Source organism: Somniosus microcephalus, chromosome 5, assembly GCF_052327205.1.
Source record: "Somniosus microcephalus isolate GS21.2 chromosome 5, FLI_Smic_1.0, whole genome shotgun sequence".
NCBI lineage: Eukaryota > Metazoa > Chordata > Chondrichthyes > Squaliformes > Somniosidae > Somniosus > Somniosus microcephalus.
In genome coordinates this window covers 103484762-103501755 of record NC_140991.1, presented here as the reverse complement: position 1 = coordinate 103501755, position 16994 = coordinate 103484762, and the positions used below count along the sequence as shown (strand labels likewise).

The window sequence follows — 16994 nt, the reverse complement described above, 5'->3', positions numbered from 1 at the left end:
AATTATAAGTTTATTAGTTAAAGATGGCATCGCTCGTGTTTCCTATTGGTGTTTCAATTGGCATTGTAACGCACTGGTAAAATTGACATTGTATCGTCACTGCTGTAGCTGATGATGTAATTAAATCCCAAACTGCACACTGCCAACAACTCAATTCGATTTACTATACTTCCTGTTATAGTGACTCTAAAATATTGGGCTGGATTTTCTGACCTCCATGGGTGCGTACGAGTTGTGTACGCACCCATAGGGGTCATGCAAATGCCAGGTTTAGGTATGCGAAGCGCATGTTCTAAAACCCACCACTTGCGATCCTGCCCGGGAGATGGGCCTCCGTGGGCAGAGTGTTGCGCTTTCTGCACAACCTCCGCCTGCTGAAAACCTTTAAATATCTTGCGCCTGGTAAGGCCTGCTTTTACCAGCATGAGTGTTTTTAAAAAAAAAAAAAACATTTTTTCCACTGATATTTATAATTTAAAAATACTTTCTTTTTTTTAAAAAAAAGGTACGGTATTTTTATCCCTGTTTTTAAAAAAAAAAAAGTTTAATTTTTTTTCAAAAAATTTAATTTTTGTTTAATATTTAATTTAGTAATTTTAATTAATTTTAAATGTGATTTAAAAAAAAAAAAAATTGAATGTTTAACTTTTTAAAAATGATTCCCGTTCATACTTTTGACAGATCTGTGTGTACAGACCTGTGGAAAGTGTGAAGGGGATTCCCTTTGATTAGTTCCCCATGACCCATGTGATCCCAGGGACGCTTGCGAACTGCATACGCCCCTGGGATACCTTGGCCTCTGCGCATTTCGTAGAGCAGAGGCCCAGGATCGGAAACCTCGGGACCTACGGAACCAGCAGGTAAGCTCGTCTTTTTTTTACCCCCCAATCGGAGGCATCTGCCCGCACGAAGCCTCTGATTGGAAATTCAGGCCCATTGTCAAATTCATGCCAATTGGTGCATATTTTGACTTTTTGTGCAATGTATCTACAGGAAACTTTTTTTTTATCCGGCACCGATGGGACCGGCGTGGTGCCAGTTTATCAAAAAGTCCGGATTACGGAGAGGTATAGTTAAAAGGTACGAGAGCTCCGTACACAGCAACAAATCCAGGCTTCCCTGTTGCTTGGCAACAGGTGCAAGAACCCCGGCCACAGACCAAGCGTCCCTGTTGCTTAGCAACAAGTGCAGGAACCCCGATTACACAGCCACAGATCCAGGAACGGCCACTAATATGAAGTTAAACTTACCTGAACCTACCCCTGAATTTTGCCGGTTAACAGAGATTTCCAGTTATTTAGGTGCCGGTAAATCGAGAGTTTCCTGTATTGGGCGTGGGACTGAGACTACGAGAATTTGATGTGCAAAACCACTTGCTTTGATATTTCTCCTTCCTGTCTAGGCTGGGTTTGAACCCAGTCTCACTTTTTTGCCACAAAATGTTACAGCTTTCTTAACTTAGTTTGTGGTCCTCTTTTCATGGAGTCTGAAGTAAAAGCTGCAGTTGTGTGTCTTTTGATTGACTGATTAAGGTGATGCTGGTCATTGAGCACCAACTTGCCACCGTTTTAAAGTTTAAATGCAGGACAAACAAAATTAAGTTTCTTTTGATTAGTGAATGGTTCAAGTGACTATAATAAAAGGTTTGGAATCTATTCTAAATTTAATACTGACTAAAAATGTCCCATTTGGTGACATTTTTGTGAGGCATAATATTTGCAGAAAAGCAGCTGAATCATTGTCTGGCAGTGAGCCAAATTCACATTTTGATTGTTGGAGAAGACTTTTAAGTTAAAATTAATCCAAAAAAAGTACAATATCTTAAAAGATGGTGTTTTGTTTTAGCACTCTCCTTTCATTTGTTGGACCTGCATTCCAATCTAACCAAAGATGATTGGAAGAAGGTCCCCTCTCTGATGGCTGTAAGGGATTTGGACGTCTTCACTATTGTTACGAGTGGATGTGGCACAAATTTGCCAGTAATTGAGCATGAAGTGGCATTAAAATTAATAGTCTAATTCAGAGGTTTTAAGGGTAGTTAGTGTGGGAAACTTAAAAAATCTCACGTGCAGTAAACAGCACTTTCCTGAATGCAGCATTAGGCATGTTGGTGAGACAGTAGAAAGAAATTTACTAATGGTGAACCAATGCTATATTGTGCCGAGGAGTGTTTGCTACTGACAGAGTAAAATTTGGACACTTTCATTCCCTACCTCTGCCATGGACAAAACACTTCACCTCCCTGAAGATAATGTGCTACACCTTAAATTTTGAGACATAAGTGTTTTGCAGGTTCAGTCCATGTATTCATAGCCAATTAATTACTTTTGAGGTGCAGTCACAGTTTTTAATGTAGCTAAATGGGATTACTGAGTTGCACACAGCAAACTACCACAAGCTGCAAATGAAATGAATGATCAGTTAATCTGGTGATGTTTGAGGGAAGAATATTGTCCACAACACTTCCTTGCTGCACAGAATCGTGCCATGGAATCTTTTATTTCTACTCATCTAACAGGACAGACAGATGGGGCCTTGGTTTAATGTCTTGCCTTGAAAGATTGCACTGCCAACAATGCAGCACTTCTTTAGTACTGAACTCATTATCAGCTTAGATAATGTTCTCAAATCCTGAAGTGGGATTTGAACCTACAACTTTCTAACACGAGACCAAGCGTGCTAACAACTGAACAAAGCTGATACTTAACTCGCAGGAAGTGATGCAAGAAAATAGTCAGTAATGAGGTCAACTGCTTTATCCTTAAAAGGACACAACATTGGGGCCAAAGAATAACAGTGCTGATGTATAGAATGCTGTTGCCATTGTATTGACCAATGTATCTGACGTAATTTGCTTCTTTCATAGATGCCGCGCATATGAGGACTGTTGTGGTACAAGATGCTGTATGCGAGCTTTCTCTATTCAACGGTTATGGTATTTTTGGTGAGTTTTTTTTAAAGAGTGCAGTTATGTACATTAAATAATCTGGTAGATTGGGGGGGAATGAAAAAAACTATAGACCAATGTCCTCAGATCTTGTCTGTCTTCAATTTTCTGGCACAGTATTCACTCAACCCTCTTCACATATTGCCTTGTTTAATTTAATCTCAGGCACTATATATATTTAAGCTGTATGCAATGAAGACAGTCTATAACAACTCAACTTAAGCTCACAGCTATAGTTCAGGTTTACTCAAACTAGAACTTTTTTTTATTCATTCACGGATATGGGAGTCGCTGGCAAGACCAGCATTTACTGCCCATCCCTAATTGCCCTCGAAGGTGGTGGTGAGCTGCCACCTTGAACCGCTGCAGTCTGTGTGGTGAAGGTACTCCCACAGTGTTAGGGAGGGAGTTCCAGGATTTTGACCCAGCAATGATGAAGGAACGGTGATATATTTCCAAGCCAGGATGCTGTGAGACTTGGAGGGGAACTTGAAGGCGGTGGTGTTCTCGTGCGCCTGCTGTCCTTGGCCTTCTAGGTGTTAGAGGTTGCAGGTTTGGGAGCTGCTGTCGAAGAAGCCTTGGTGAGTTGCTGCAGTGCATCTTGTCGATGGTACACACTGCAGCCACAGTACGCCGGTGGTGGAGGGAGGAAATGTTTAAGATGGTGGAGGATGAGGTGCCAATCAAGTGGGCTGCTTTGTCCTTGATGGTGTTGAGCTGCTTGAGTGTTGTTGGAGCTGCACTTTCAGGCAAGTGGAGTGTATTCCATCACACTCCTTACTTGTGCCTTGTAGATGGTGGAAAGGCTTTGGGGAGTCAGGAGGTGAGCACGGTGGCATAGTGGTTAGCACTGTTGCCTCACAGTGCCAGGGACCCGGGTTCAAATCTGGCCTCGGGCGACTGTCTGTGTGGAGTTTGCACATTCTCCCTGTGTCTGCGTGGGTTTCCTCCCACAGTCCAAAGATGTGCAGGTTAGGTTGATTTGGCTATGATAAATTGACCCTTAGTGTTAGGGGATTAAATACGTGGGGTTACGGGGATAGGGTGGGATATGTGTCGGTGCAGGCTCGATGGGCTGAAATGGCCTCTATCTGCACTGTAGATTCTGTAATTGTGTGAGTCACTTGCTGCAGAATACCCAGCCTCTGACCTGCTTTTGTAGCCACGGTATTTATATGGCTGGTCTAGTTAAGTTTCTGGTCAATGGTGACGCCCAGGATGTTGTTGGTGGAGGATTCGACGATGGTAATGCCACTGATCGTCGAGAGACGGTGGTTAGACTCTCTCTTGGAGATAGTAATTGTGTGGCATGAATGTTACTTGCCACTTATCAGCCCAAGTTTGAATGTTGTCCAGGTCTTGCTGCATGTGGGCACGGACTGCTTCATTATCTGAGGAGCTGGGAATGGAACTGAACACTGTGCAATCATCAGCGAACATCCCTACTTCTGACCTTCTGATTGAAGCAGCTGAAGCTGGTTGGACCTAGGACACTACCCTAAGGAACTCCTGCAGTGATATCCTGGGGCTGGGATGATTGCCTCCAACAACCACAACAATCTTCCTTTGTGCTTTACAGGCTATTTATAAATTTCATTGAACTTTTAAAATTGCAGACTCTAGAGTTGGACTTTCTGGCTGATTACATATTTAGCTTCTGGTAAAGCTTTTCTGTCATGCAGAGCTTTTGAGCGAAGAAAAGAAGCTAGATGTGAGAATGTAGGCAGTAGCAGAGGTACAGCCATGTATAAAGTATGGAGAGGACATAATGTGACATTGGGGACGGAGGTTTGGATAAGAATTCAGGAGTGTGCTGTGTGCTGCCCCTTAATTTCCATTCACTAAAATTAATCGATGGAAACTTAAAGCAATATGCACTCTTTACTGGTGAGGGTTCTTGCCAAGTATGTGATTTCATAAACCGGCCGAGAGAACTAAATGGGTATTCTCAAATTGGCAAGTTACAGCCAGTGGTGTGCCCCAGGGATCTGTACTAGGACTTCTCTTGTTCTCTATCCATAAATGATTTGGACTTGGCATAGAGGGAATATTGTCAAAATTTGCTGACAACCTATATGGCAAATATAGTTCATAATATGCTAATCAATATCCACGAAAAAAGAGAATGAAATATTCTTAATGAAGTTAAGTAACCGAGGGATCTAGGGTGCAAATAACCAGATTGTTAAAAGTTGGATTGCAGATGGAAAAGAAGCAAATGGTTTTCTGGATTTTATTTATAGCGTCATTGAAATTGCAAGGTGGTGATGACAAATATGTACAAGATATTGGTTAGGTTACCATGTGCAGTTCTGGGCATCCAATTAGTGAAAGAATATTTGAGCCTTGGCAAAAGTGCAATGTAGATTAACTTGGATGATCGAAGAGTGAGACCCCTCAAAACTAGGGCTGCAATCACTGGAGCAGAGAAGGGTAATTGGAGATCGAATAGAAGCATTCAAAGTTATGAAAGAGTTTATAAGGTAAATTAGTGAAAGATTATTTGCTGATAGTTAGATGAAGAGGGGTGCTGCGAAGTGGTTCATGTGGAGCATAAACACTAGCATAGACCAGTTAGGCTGAATGGCCTGTTTCTGTGGTGTAAATTCTATAAGTTCCACTGATTGGGCAAGAAGGGGACATAAACTCAAAGCTTCATTGGTGGTGTGGAGCCTTGTTACTGGCTAGTGCAGGTTCCAAAATTGAGCCTACAGGCCTGTGCTTTATTTTTGACACAAACTGGTCATGCACAAGTCGGCTGGAGTGTAGTGCTAGCCTCATTTAAATAAATTGATCCTGTGCTGGATTTTGCATACTTCTCTTTGGCTGACCTCACCTATATAAACTTGATACATGACTTGTCTGGTCTAGAGAAGTAGGCTTCCTAAAGCCAACTATAAATTTTGTAAATTTGGTTGGAATTTAGTTTTTTCATAAGCATTTATTTTTTGCTTCATTTTCCTTCCTGCATTAAACTCTGTTACCAAAAAATGTTACCAATCATTTTCCTACAGTAGTCTTATATTCAAATACCATTTAATTTGCAGCAATCTAATTACTGCAGATGGCCTCCATGATTTAGATGAGTATACAACAAAGGCAGGTGCAACTGCACTTGAGGTATTATTTGCAACAGGCAACATGGTCATAAAGTTTCATGTGCAAAGGAAGCATCAACTTAACAGAGTACAGAACTTTTCAGAACAGATTCCCATGAGTTCAGGACATCATAGATGACACCAGTGTACCATATAGACTGTTGAACTGGCCACCGCCACCTTCACTGGCAAGGTTCATGCTCTACTCTGAAGATAGTGCCCTGGAGTGCTAAACTGTGAAACCCCCCCTTGCACCCGCTTTTTGCAGCAGCACTTCCAACTTGGCAGCCATCAAGTTGCGAGGGGTGGTTGGGTGCTTCGTCACTTGGCCGCAAGCTCCATTTTCATGCCTCCATTTTGAGTTTTCTTTTATTTCATTGTGGTCTACACCTCTTTCCCCTTCCCTTTTCCTCCCCTACCAATTTTGAAACTTTATTGAAGCTAGGATCATACCTGTAGTGATTTTTCCTCAATCATATTGAGCTATCATAAATTTACTATATTAAATCATCGCACCAATGCTCCTCTCGATCTTCCTGGCTGCAATGCTCCATCTCACCCTCAGTAAGCTCCCTGCTGGAGTGGAGCTAATCTACAGAACAAACGGGAAACTGTTCAACCTCAGTCGCCTCCAGTCCAGATCCAAGGTCGTCCCATCCTCTCATCGAATTACAGTATGCAGACGACGTTTGCGTCTGCGCACACTGAGGCCGAACTCCAAACCATCGTCAACACCTTCACCGAAGCATACGAGAGCATGGGCCTTACACCAAACATCCGTAAGACAAAGGTCCTCTACCAACCTGCCCCCGCCACATAGTACCGCTCCTTGATTATCAAAATCCACGACGAGGCCTTGGACAACATGGACCACTTTCCATACCTTGGGAGCCTACTGTCAACAAGGGCAGACGTCGATGACTAAGTCCAACACCGCCTTCAGTGTGCCAGTGCAGCCTTCAGTCGCCTGAGGAAGGGAGTGTTTGAAGACCAGGACCTCAAACCCAGCACCAAGCTCATGGTCTACAGAGCAGTAGTGATACCCGCCCTCCTGTATGCTTCAGAGACATGGACCATGTACAGCAGGCACCTCAAAGCACTGGAGAGGTACCACCAACGCTGCCTCTGCAAATCCATTGGCAGGATAGGCGCACCAACGTCTGTGTTCTCGCTCAGGCCAACATCCCCAGCATCGAAGCTTTGACCACGCTCGATCAGCTTTGATGGGCGGGTCACGTCGTCCGCATGCCCGATACGAGACTCCCAAAACAAGCGCTCTACTCTGAGCTCTGACACGGCAAGAGAGCCCCAGGTGGGCAGAGGAAATGCTTCAAGGACACCCTCAAAGCTTCCTTGAAAAAGTGTAACATCCCCACCGACACCTGGGAATCCCTGGCCCAAGACTGCACAAAGTGGAGGAGAAGCATCCGGGAAGACGCCAAATACCTCGAGTCTCTTCACCGGGACCAAGCGGAAGCCAAGCGCGAACACCGGAAGGAGCGCACGGCAACCCAAGCACCCCACCCCTTCAACCACTTTCTGCCTCACCTGTGACCGAGACTGTAGGTTCTGCATTGGACTCATCAGTCACCTGAGAACTCATTTTTAGTGTGGAAGCAAGTCCTCCTCGGTTCAGAGGGACTGCCTAAGAAGACGACTACTATATTAATTACATGAAGTTCTCAGTCATGCTAAGGGTCATTCGGCCTTCCATGTTATTTTCAAGGACAGTCTACAAGAAATTACAATTGTTTCTTAATAAACCCTCTAATGACCTCACCGTTTTCTTGTGAATACCTGTCATTAACGACAGCACTAAACAGTTGCTCATTACACTGATGGTTGCTGCCAATAGAACAGTAAAAATTGAAGGAGATAACTGAGTGATTTTTAAGGCTGAAATATAACTTCTAGGAGGGGCAGCAGCTGGTTTAGTTTGGCAGCTCAAGTTCTGGAAAGGAAAGGAATTAGAAGTCAAGCCCTGAGGATCCTGTTCACCTGAGCAACAAAAGGAGAGAAACGCATGTTCTTGGTTGGAGAGACAGGTAAGGCCTAGGTCAGTCTACCTTGAGAGATGACCAGGCCCAGATTCAGAACTGACCAAAGGCAAGTGTTACTTAGTTTGCTAACCAAAGTGGTGTAGTTTATCAATTTTCTTATTTACAAGGAGGGACTCCATAGAATCATAGATATTTACAGCCTAGAAGGAGGCCATTCAGCATATCATGTCTGTGCTGGCAGAAAAGGAGCTATCCAGCCTAATCCCACTTTCCGGTTCTTGGTCCTTAGCCTTGCAGGTTACAGTACTTTAATTGTATATCCAAGTACTTTTTAAAATGTGATTAGGGTTTCTGCTTCTACCACTCTTTCAGGCAGTGTGTTCCACACACCCACCACCCTCTGGGTGAAAAAAATTCTCCTCCACCCCCCTCTAATCCTTCTACCAATTACTTTAATTCTATGCCCCCTGGTTATTGACCCCTCTGTGGGGAAATAGGTCCTTCCTAACCCCTCTACCTAGGCCCCTTTATAATGTTATACACCTCAATTAAATCTCCCCTCTGCCTCCTCTGTTTCAAAGAAAACAACTCCAGCCTATCCAATCTTTCCTCATAGCTAAAATTTTCCAGTCCTGCCAACATCCTTGTAAATCTCTTCTGTACCCTCTCTAGTGCAATCACATCTTTCCTGTAATGTGGTGACCAGAACTATACGTAGTACTCTTGCTGTGGCCGAACAAATGTTTTACAGTTCTAGCATAACCTCTCTGCTCTTATATTCTGTGCCTTGGCTAATAAAGGAAAGTATCCTGTATGCCTTCTTAACCACCTTATCTACCTGTCCTGAAACCTTCAGGGATCTGTAGACATGCGCTCCAAGGTTCCTCTGTTCCTCTACACTTCTCAGTATCCTACCATTTATTGTGTATTCCCTTGCCTTGTTAGCCCACCCCCCCCCCCCCCCCCAAATGCATTACCTCACACTTCTCTGGATTGAATTCCATTTGCCACATTTCTGCCCACCTGACCAGCCCATTGATACCTTCCTGCAGTCTATTGCTTTCTTAGTCACTTATCAACCAATTTTGGTATCATCTGCAAACTTCTTAATCGTGCCCCCTACATTGAAGTCTAAATCATTGATGTATACCACAAAAAGCAAAGGACCTAGTACTGAGCTCTGCGGAACCCCACTGGAAACGGCCTTCCAGTCACAAAAACACCCGTCGACCATTACCCTTTGCTTCCTGCCACTGAGCCAATTTTGGATCCAACTTGCCACTTTCCCTTGGATCCCATGGGCTTTTACTTTTCTGACCAGTCTGCCATGTGGGACCTTGTCAAAGGCCTTGCTAAAATCCATGTAGACTACATCAAATGCGCTACCCTTCTCATTACCTCCTCAAAAAAAATCAATCCAGTTAGTCAGACCTGACCGTCCCTTAACAAATCCATGCTGACTCCTTGATTAATCTGTGCCTTTCTAAATGACTGTACCTCATAAATTTTTCCAATAATTTTCCCACCACCGAGATTAGGCTGACTGACCTGTAATTACTTGGTCTTATCCCTTTCTCCCTTTTTAAACAACGGTACAACTTTAGAAGTCCTCCAGTCCTCTGGCACCACGCCTGTAGCCAGAGAGGATTGGAAAATGGTCAGAGCTTCCACTATTTCCTCCCTTGCTTCTCTTAACAGCCTAGGAACATTTCATCCGGGCCAGGCGATTTACCTACTTTCAAAGATGCTAAACTCTCTAATACTTCCCCCCTCACTATGTTTATCCCACCTGATATTTCACACTCTTCCTCCTTAACTACAATGTCTGCATCGCCCCTCTTATTTGTGAAGACAGACGCAAAGTATTCATCAAGAACCATACCCAGGTCTGCCGCCTCCACACACAGGTTACTTTTTGGTCTCTAATAGGCCCTACTCTTTCTTTGGTTATCCTCTTGCTCTTTATGTATTTAAAGAACCTCTTTTGGGTTTTCCTTGATTTTACTTGCCAATGATTTGTCATGCCCTATTTGCTTTCCTTTTTAATTTCACCCTGCATTTCCTGTACTCCCCTAGGCTATCTGCAGTATTGAGCTCCAGGTATCTGACAAAAGCTTCCCTTTCCTTATCCTACTCTTTATGCTGCTAGACACCCAAGGGGTTCTAGATTTGGGAGTGCCATCCATTTTCTTTATGGGAACATATTTGCTCTGAACCTTCACTATCTCTTCCTTGCACGCTTCCCACTGCTTTGATATTGATTTACCTTCAAGTAGCTGTTTCCAGTCCACTTTTGCTAAATCACATCTCGGCTTAGTAAAATTAGCCTTTCCCCAATTGAGAACTTTTACTCCTGGTCTATCTTTGTCTTTTTCCATAACTAGACTAAGTCTAACTGAATTATGATCACTACCACCAAAACGCTCTCCCACTGATACCCCTTCCACCTGCCCAGCCGAGGGCAGCACGGTGGCATAGTGGTTAGCACTGTTGCCTCACAGCGCCAGGGACCCGGGTTCAAATCCGGCCTCGGGTGACTGTCTGTGTGGAGTTTGCACATTCTCCCCGTGTTTGCGTGGGTTTTCTCCGGGTGCTCCGGTTTCCTCCCACAGTCCAAAGATGTGCGGGTTAGGTTGATTGGCCATGATAAAAAATTGGCCCTTAGTGTTAGGGGGGATTAAATACGTGGGGTTACGGGGATAGGGCTTGGGTGGGATGGCTGTCGGTGTAGGGACCGGGTGCTAGGGTTTGGATGATCAGCCATGATCTCGTTGAATGGCGGAGCAGGCTCGAAGGGCCGAATGGCCTACTCCTGCTCCTAGTTTCTATGTTTCATTCCCTAGAATAAAAACCGAAAATGCTGGAAATACTCAGCAGGTCAGGCAATATCTGTGGCGAGAGAAACTGAGTTAACATTGAAACGTTAATGTTTCTCCCCTCTCCACAGATGCTGCCTGGCCTGCTGAGTATTTCCAGCATCTGCTTTATATTGATTGTTCATTCCCTAAAACAAAGTCCAGAACTGCCCCCTCTCTCTTGTTGGGTTTGCTACGTACTGGCTAAAAAAAAGTTCCCCTGAATGCATTTTAAGAATTCTGTACCCTCTATACCTTTTACACTGATTCTATCCCAGTTAATATTAGGGTAGTTGAAATCCCCTCCTATTACTGCCCTATTATTTTTGCACTTCTCATAAATTTGCCTACAGATTTGCTCTTCTATCTCCCTCTGACTGTTTGGGGGTCTATAGTACAGTCCCAGCATTGTGATTGCCCCTTTTTTGTTCTTCAGTTCAAGCCATATGGCCTCATTTGATGATCCTTCTAACCTGTCATCCCTCCTCACAGTTGTAATTCTTTCCTTAACCAATATTGCGACCCCCCCCTTTTTTTTATCCCCCCCCTCTATCTCGTCTGAAAATCCTGTAACCAGGAATGTTTAGCTGCCATTCCTGCCCTTTAAGCCATGTTTCAGTAATAACTGAGATAACATACTTGCACGTGTCTATCTGCCCTCAGCTCAACTGCCTTATTCACTAGATGCCTTGCATTGAAGTATATACCATTAAGCACCACCAAACTCCTTTGTTGTCTGTTTTCTAGCCTTTGTTTCCTCTGCCTTCCAAACTTGCTTACTAATTTTCTGCCTTCCATTTCCAGCTTTACTTCTCTGCCTTCTGAATCTATGCTCGGGTTCCCATCCCCCTGCCAAGCTCTGGCTGTTCACCCTACCCCCTCAATGTCCTGTAACCACTCAGTGACATCCTTGATCCTGGCACCAGGGAGGCAACATACCATCCTGGAGTCATGTCTGTGGCTGCAGAAGCACCTGTCTGTTCACCTAACTATAGAATCACCTACCACTATTGCCTTTCTGACCTTCCTCCTTCCCCCCTCCCCCCTTAACTGAGCCGCCTTGGCTCTGGTTGTACTCCCCAGAGGAACTATCACCCTCCTCAATACTGGTTAGAGGGCGAGATGCACTCTGGGGACTCCTGCACTACAAGCCTGGTCCTCCTTGTCTGTAATGCGGTCACCCATTCCCTCTCTGCCTGCACACACTTAAGCTGCGGGATGACCTCCTCCTGAAACGTACTATCCACGTAGCTCTCAGCCTCGTGGATGTGGTGCAGTGATGCCAGCTGCTTCTGAAGCTCCAAAACCCAGAGCTTGAGCTCCTCCAGCTAATGACACTTCCTGGTTTCCAAGATACTGGGAGTGTCTAGGACTTCCCATGTGGCACAGGATGTGCATTCAACAGGACTGAGGTGCCCTGCTATGCCTTTATTTATTAGACTACTAACTAAACTTTTTATTTTAACCCCCTGCCCTAACTTAGAGAGAATAAAGACAACGGCAATGCTCACCAACCAATTACCTACCTGCTGTCCTGTGACGTGACTCCTTAATTTTCTTTTTTGTTTTTGGTTTCGCCGAATATATACTGCCGTCTCTGCTCAGGTCTGCACTCTGTCCTGGGCCTTCTCTCTCGCTCTATTTATGTTCCTGCCGCCTCCGCTCAGATCTGTGCTTACCATGACAGTTATCTTCACTTACTTTGTTAGAAAATAGGCTTTCAATAAGCATCAGAAAATGCTGACATCTGAAGAAACCTGAGGCTAAAGTCCTACATTTTGGCAATTTGCTGTCGAAGGGCACCTGGAAGTGGCTGTTTTCATGGGTCAACATGGAGATCCACTAGGGGTGGAGACAAGTTTCCGATGTCAGAAACATTGCCGAAGCTGTTGGAAAAAGATTGCCTAAGTTTGTTAACTGGGGCATATATCTAAACAGGCCAGAGTGCAGTTTCTGCATACTTACTAGGGCTGCAAACTGTTGCCCATGTCCAGTTAATAGGAGCTGCCACTTAGCACCAGCTATCATCGTTTAATGTGAGGTTTGGTAAAATGTGTTTGGCACCCATTTCAGTTAAAGACATGGCCCATGTTAAAGCCAATTACACCATATTCTGGTGTGGGTGATACCAGGTCAAAACAACTTGGCACCCATTGGAACCATTACAACATTACACAGACTGGTAATTTTATAGAATTGTACAGCACAGAAGGCCATTGTGCCTGTGCCAGTTCTTTTGAAAGAGCTATCTTCCCCAGCTCCTTCCCCATATCCCTGCAAATTCTTTCTTTAATTTAAAATAAAGTACCATAGCATAGTACAATACTATCTCTCCTTTTTGTTAAACTAGCAATCATTCCCTAAACTTCTTGTTGCTCTATTCCTAATCAGAAATACATTGGGGGGAAATGAGCAAAGATGGTGATATTCGCTTGTGTACCTGACTCCTCGTTCTGTTTATCCCTTTCTACAGGTTTCTCTTGATGATGGGGGTCCTGTTTTGTTGTGGTGCTGGTTTCTTTATCCGGAGACGACTGCATCCGCCTCAAATGACTGATGACCCTCCATTTACAGTGGGTTTCACTAGGCAGCCTGTTAACACAACTGGATGTCAGACCACAGGAAGTAAGTATTACATTAGTTCAAATTTCAGGACCAGGTTTGTGGCCTGAATGACCGAGCACATTTGTATTGAAGTTTTGCAATATTTTCAAAACAAAATGTAATAAAATAGAATCATAGAATAGTACATCACAGGAGGAGGCCATTCGGCCCATTGAGTCTGCGCTGGCTCTTTCGAAGAGCAATCCAGTTAGTCCCACTTTCCCCATATTCCTGCAATTTTTTCTCCAAGTATTTATCTAATTCAATTTTGAATCTACTATTGAATCTGTTTCCACCACCCTATCACGCAGTGCATTCCAAATCCTAACCACTCGTTGCGTAAAAAAGTTTATCCTCATGTCGCCTCTGGTTCTTTTGCCAATCACCTTAAATCTCTGCCCCCTCGTTATTAACCCTTTAGCCATTGGAAACAGTTTCTCTTTATTTACTCCTATCTAGATCCTTCATGATTTTAAGCACCTCTCAAATCTCCTCTTGGCCTTCTCTGCTCCAAGGAGAACAACCCCAGCTTCCCCAGTCTATCCATGTAACTATATTCCCTCATCCTTGGAAACATTCTATTAAGTCTCTTCTGTACCCTCTCCCAAAGCCTTCACGTCCTTCCTAAAGTGTGGTGCCCAGATTGGACTCAAAACGCAGCTGGGGTTGAACTAGTGTTTTATATAGGTTTAGCATAACTTCCTGGCTCTTGTACTCTATGCCTCTATGTATAAAGTCCAGGATCCCCTTATGCTTTGTTAACCTGTCCTGCCACCTTTAAAAATTTGTGCACAAGCAGCCCCCCCCCCCCCCCCCCCACCACCAGAGTGTCTCTGTTCTTGCACCCCCTTTAAAATTGTACCATTTAGTATGAATGGTGTCTCCTCGTTCTTCCTACCAAAATATATCCACTCGCACTTCTCTGCGTTGAATTTCATCTGCCACGTATCTGCCCATTCCACCAGCCTGTCTGTCCTCTTGACGTATATTACTACTCTTCCAAGTTTTGTCATCTGCAAATATGGTTTATGCTCAGCAAATTATTGTGTAATCAATGAAATAATCTAATTTAAAGTCTTTACCCTATTGAGTCTCCCTGGGCCAACCAGTTATGTAAATTTACAGTTTACACATTATAAGGCTGAAACAAATACTATTACAGTAATGAGCTTGCTCAAATTCTGGGAATTGATTTTTTTCTGTAATAGTAATGTGAAGCTACTCATACCAGCAAATGTCTCAAACTTGTGTTCACTATTTTCTCTGAACTCCATTTCCCACATCTGGCCTCACCTGATAACAAATATCTGGAGCTCATGGACATTTTCTTCTTGAGGGAATCCACTTGGTCATTGCTGCCTCCTGCCCTCTCCAACACAGCTTCCACTCCATTTCACTTGCAGTTTTCCCCCTCACAAGCTCATTATTACCTCTATGGAGTCCACTACCTGATCCCTTGTCCCTCTTCCAATCCAACTCTGACTACCCAAATTCCTCCTCTTGACTCCATGCTCGCCAATATTTTGTTGACCTCTCCATCCTTGGGCACTGTGCACACCTAAGGTTCTAAGAGGTGGATGCATTGGTTGTGATCTTCCAAAATTATCTAGATTCCAGAACAGTCCCAGCAGATTGGAAGGTAGAAAATGTAACACTGCTATTCAAGAAAGGAGGGAGACAGAAAACATGGAAAAATGTCATCAGGAAAATGCTGGAATCCATTATTAAGGAAGTGGTAACAGGGCACTTAAATCACATGATTAGGCAGAGTCAACATGGTTTTATGAAAGGCAAATTGTGTTCAACAAATTTATTAAGTTTTTTGAGGATGTAACTAGCAGAGTAGATAAAGGGAACCATTGGCTGTAGTATATTTGGATTTCCAAAAGGCATTCAATAAGGTGCCACACAAGGTTGTTACATAAGATAAGAGCCCATTGGGTTGGGGGTAATATATTATCATGGATAGAGGACTGGTTAACACAGAAAACAAAGTAGGGATAAACGGGTCATTTTCAGTTTGGCAGGCTGTAACTAGCAGGTTGCTGCAAAGATCAGTGCTTGGGCCTCAGCTATTTACAATCTACAGGAAACTCTCGTTTAAACGGCATCTAAATATCCGGAATTCTCTACCGGCAAAATTCATACTCTGAAAACAACACCTCAATAACCGGAAATGTTGCCGAGTCAGAGTTTCCCACGGTGTCAGTTAGTCAGTGAGGGTAGTTCTCCAAACTGCCACTACTCGGCTTCTTGGCGCTGTCGGAAGTCCGAACACCTCAATACTGTAACAGGAGTCTGACTCTCCCGTGCTGCTGGTAGTCTCAGTAGATAAAAAATAGCCTCGGTAGATAACACTCTCCGCCATCCGGAATTTTTAATCAACCGGCACCATCCCAGTCCCGTCGGTGCCGGATACCAAAGAGTTTCCTGTATATTAATGATGACTTGGATGAAGGGACCGAGTGTAATGTATCCAAGTTTGCTGACGATACAAAGCTAGGTGGGAAAGTGAGTTGTGAGAAGGACACACAGAACCTGCAAAGGGATATAGGCAGGTTAAGTGAATGGGCAATAAGGTGGCAGACTGAGTATAATGCGGGTAAATATGAGGTTATTCACTTTGGTAGGAAGAACAGAAAAACAGAATATTTTTTAAATGGTGAGAAACTATTAAATGTTGGTTTTCAGAAAGTTTTAGGTGTCCTCGTACAGGGAACAGTTAGCATGCAGGTACAGCAAGCAATTAGGAAGGCAAATGCCATGTTGGCCTTTATTGCAAGGGGGTTGGAGTACAAGAGTAAGGAAGTCTTACTACAATTGTACAAGGTTTTGGGGAGACCACACCTGGAATACTGTGCACAGTTTGGTCTCCTTATCTGAGGAAGGAAGGATATACTTGCCTTAGCGACAGAGCATTGAAGGTTTACTAGATTGATTCCTGGGATGAGGATTGTCCTTTGAGGAGAGATCGAGTAGAATGGGCCTATACTCTGGAGTGTAGAAGAATGAGGGGTGATCTCATTGAAACATATAAGATTCTGAGGGGGATTGACAGGGTAGATGCTGAGAGGTTATTTCCCCCTGGCTGGAGAGTCTAGAACTAGGGGGCAGAGTGTCAGGATAAGGGGTCGGCCATTTAAAACTGAGATGAGGAGGAATTTATTAATTCAGAGGGTTGTGAATCTTTGGAATTCTCTACCCCAAAGGGCTGTGGATGCTGAATCATTGACTATATTCAAGGCTGAGAGAGATATTTTTGGACTCTCAGCGAATCAAGGGATATGGAAATTGGGTGGGAAAGTTGAGTTCAAAGATCAGCCATGATCTTATTGAATGGCAGAGCAGGCTCGAGGGGCCGTATGACCTAGTCTGCTCCTAATTTTTATGTTCTTGTGTTCTATTTTTATTTTTTTAACTTTAATGTTACTTTTTTGTTTAACTTAATCTAATTTACAGTATATTTTAAATTTAATTTGCAGTATTTTTT

The 16994-nt window shown here is 43.7% G+C and overlaps 1 protein-coding gene across 2 annotated transcripts in view; it reads left to right on the top strand.

Moving 5' to 3' along the window:
• Positions 1-16994, top strand: part of vopp1b (VOPP1 WW domain binding protein b) — a 79540-nt gene that overhangs the window by 46965 nt on the left and 15581 nt on the right. For both annotated transcript variants that reach the window (XM_085988059.1, XM_085988060.1), the window contains exons 3-4: positions 2867-2944; positions 13374-13525. In XM_085988059.1, the coding sequence (XP_085844185.1) occupies positions 2867-2944; positions 13374-13525 (230 nt within the window). The remainder of the gene's footprint in view (positions 1-2866; positions 2945-13373; positions 13526-16994) is intronic.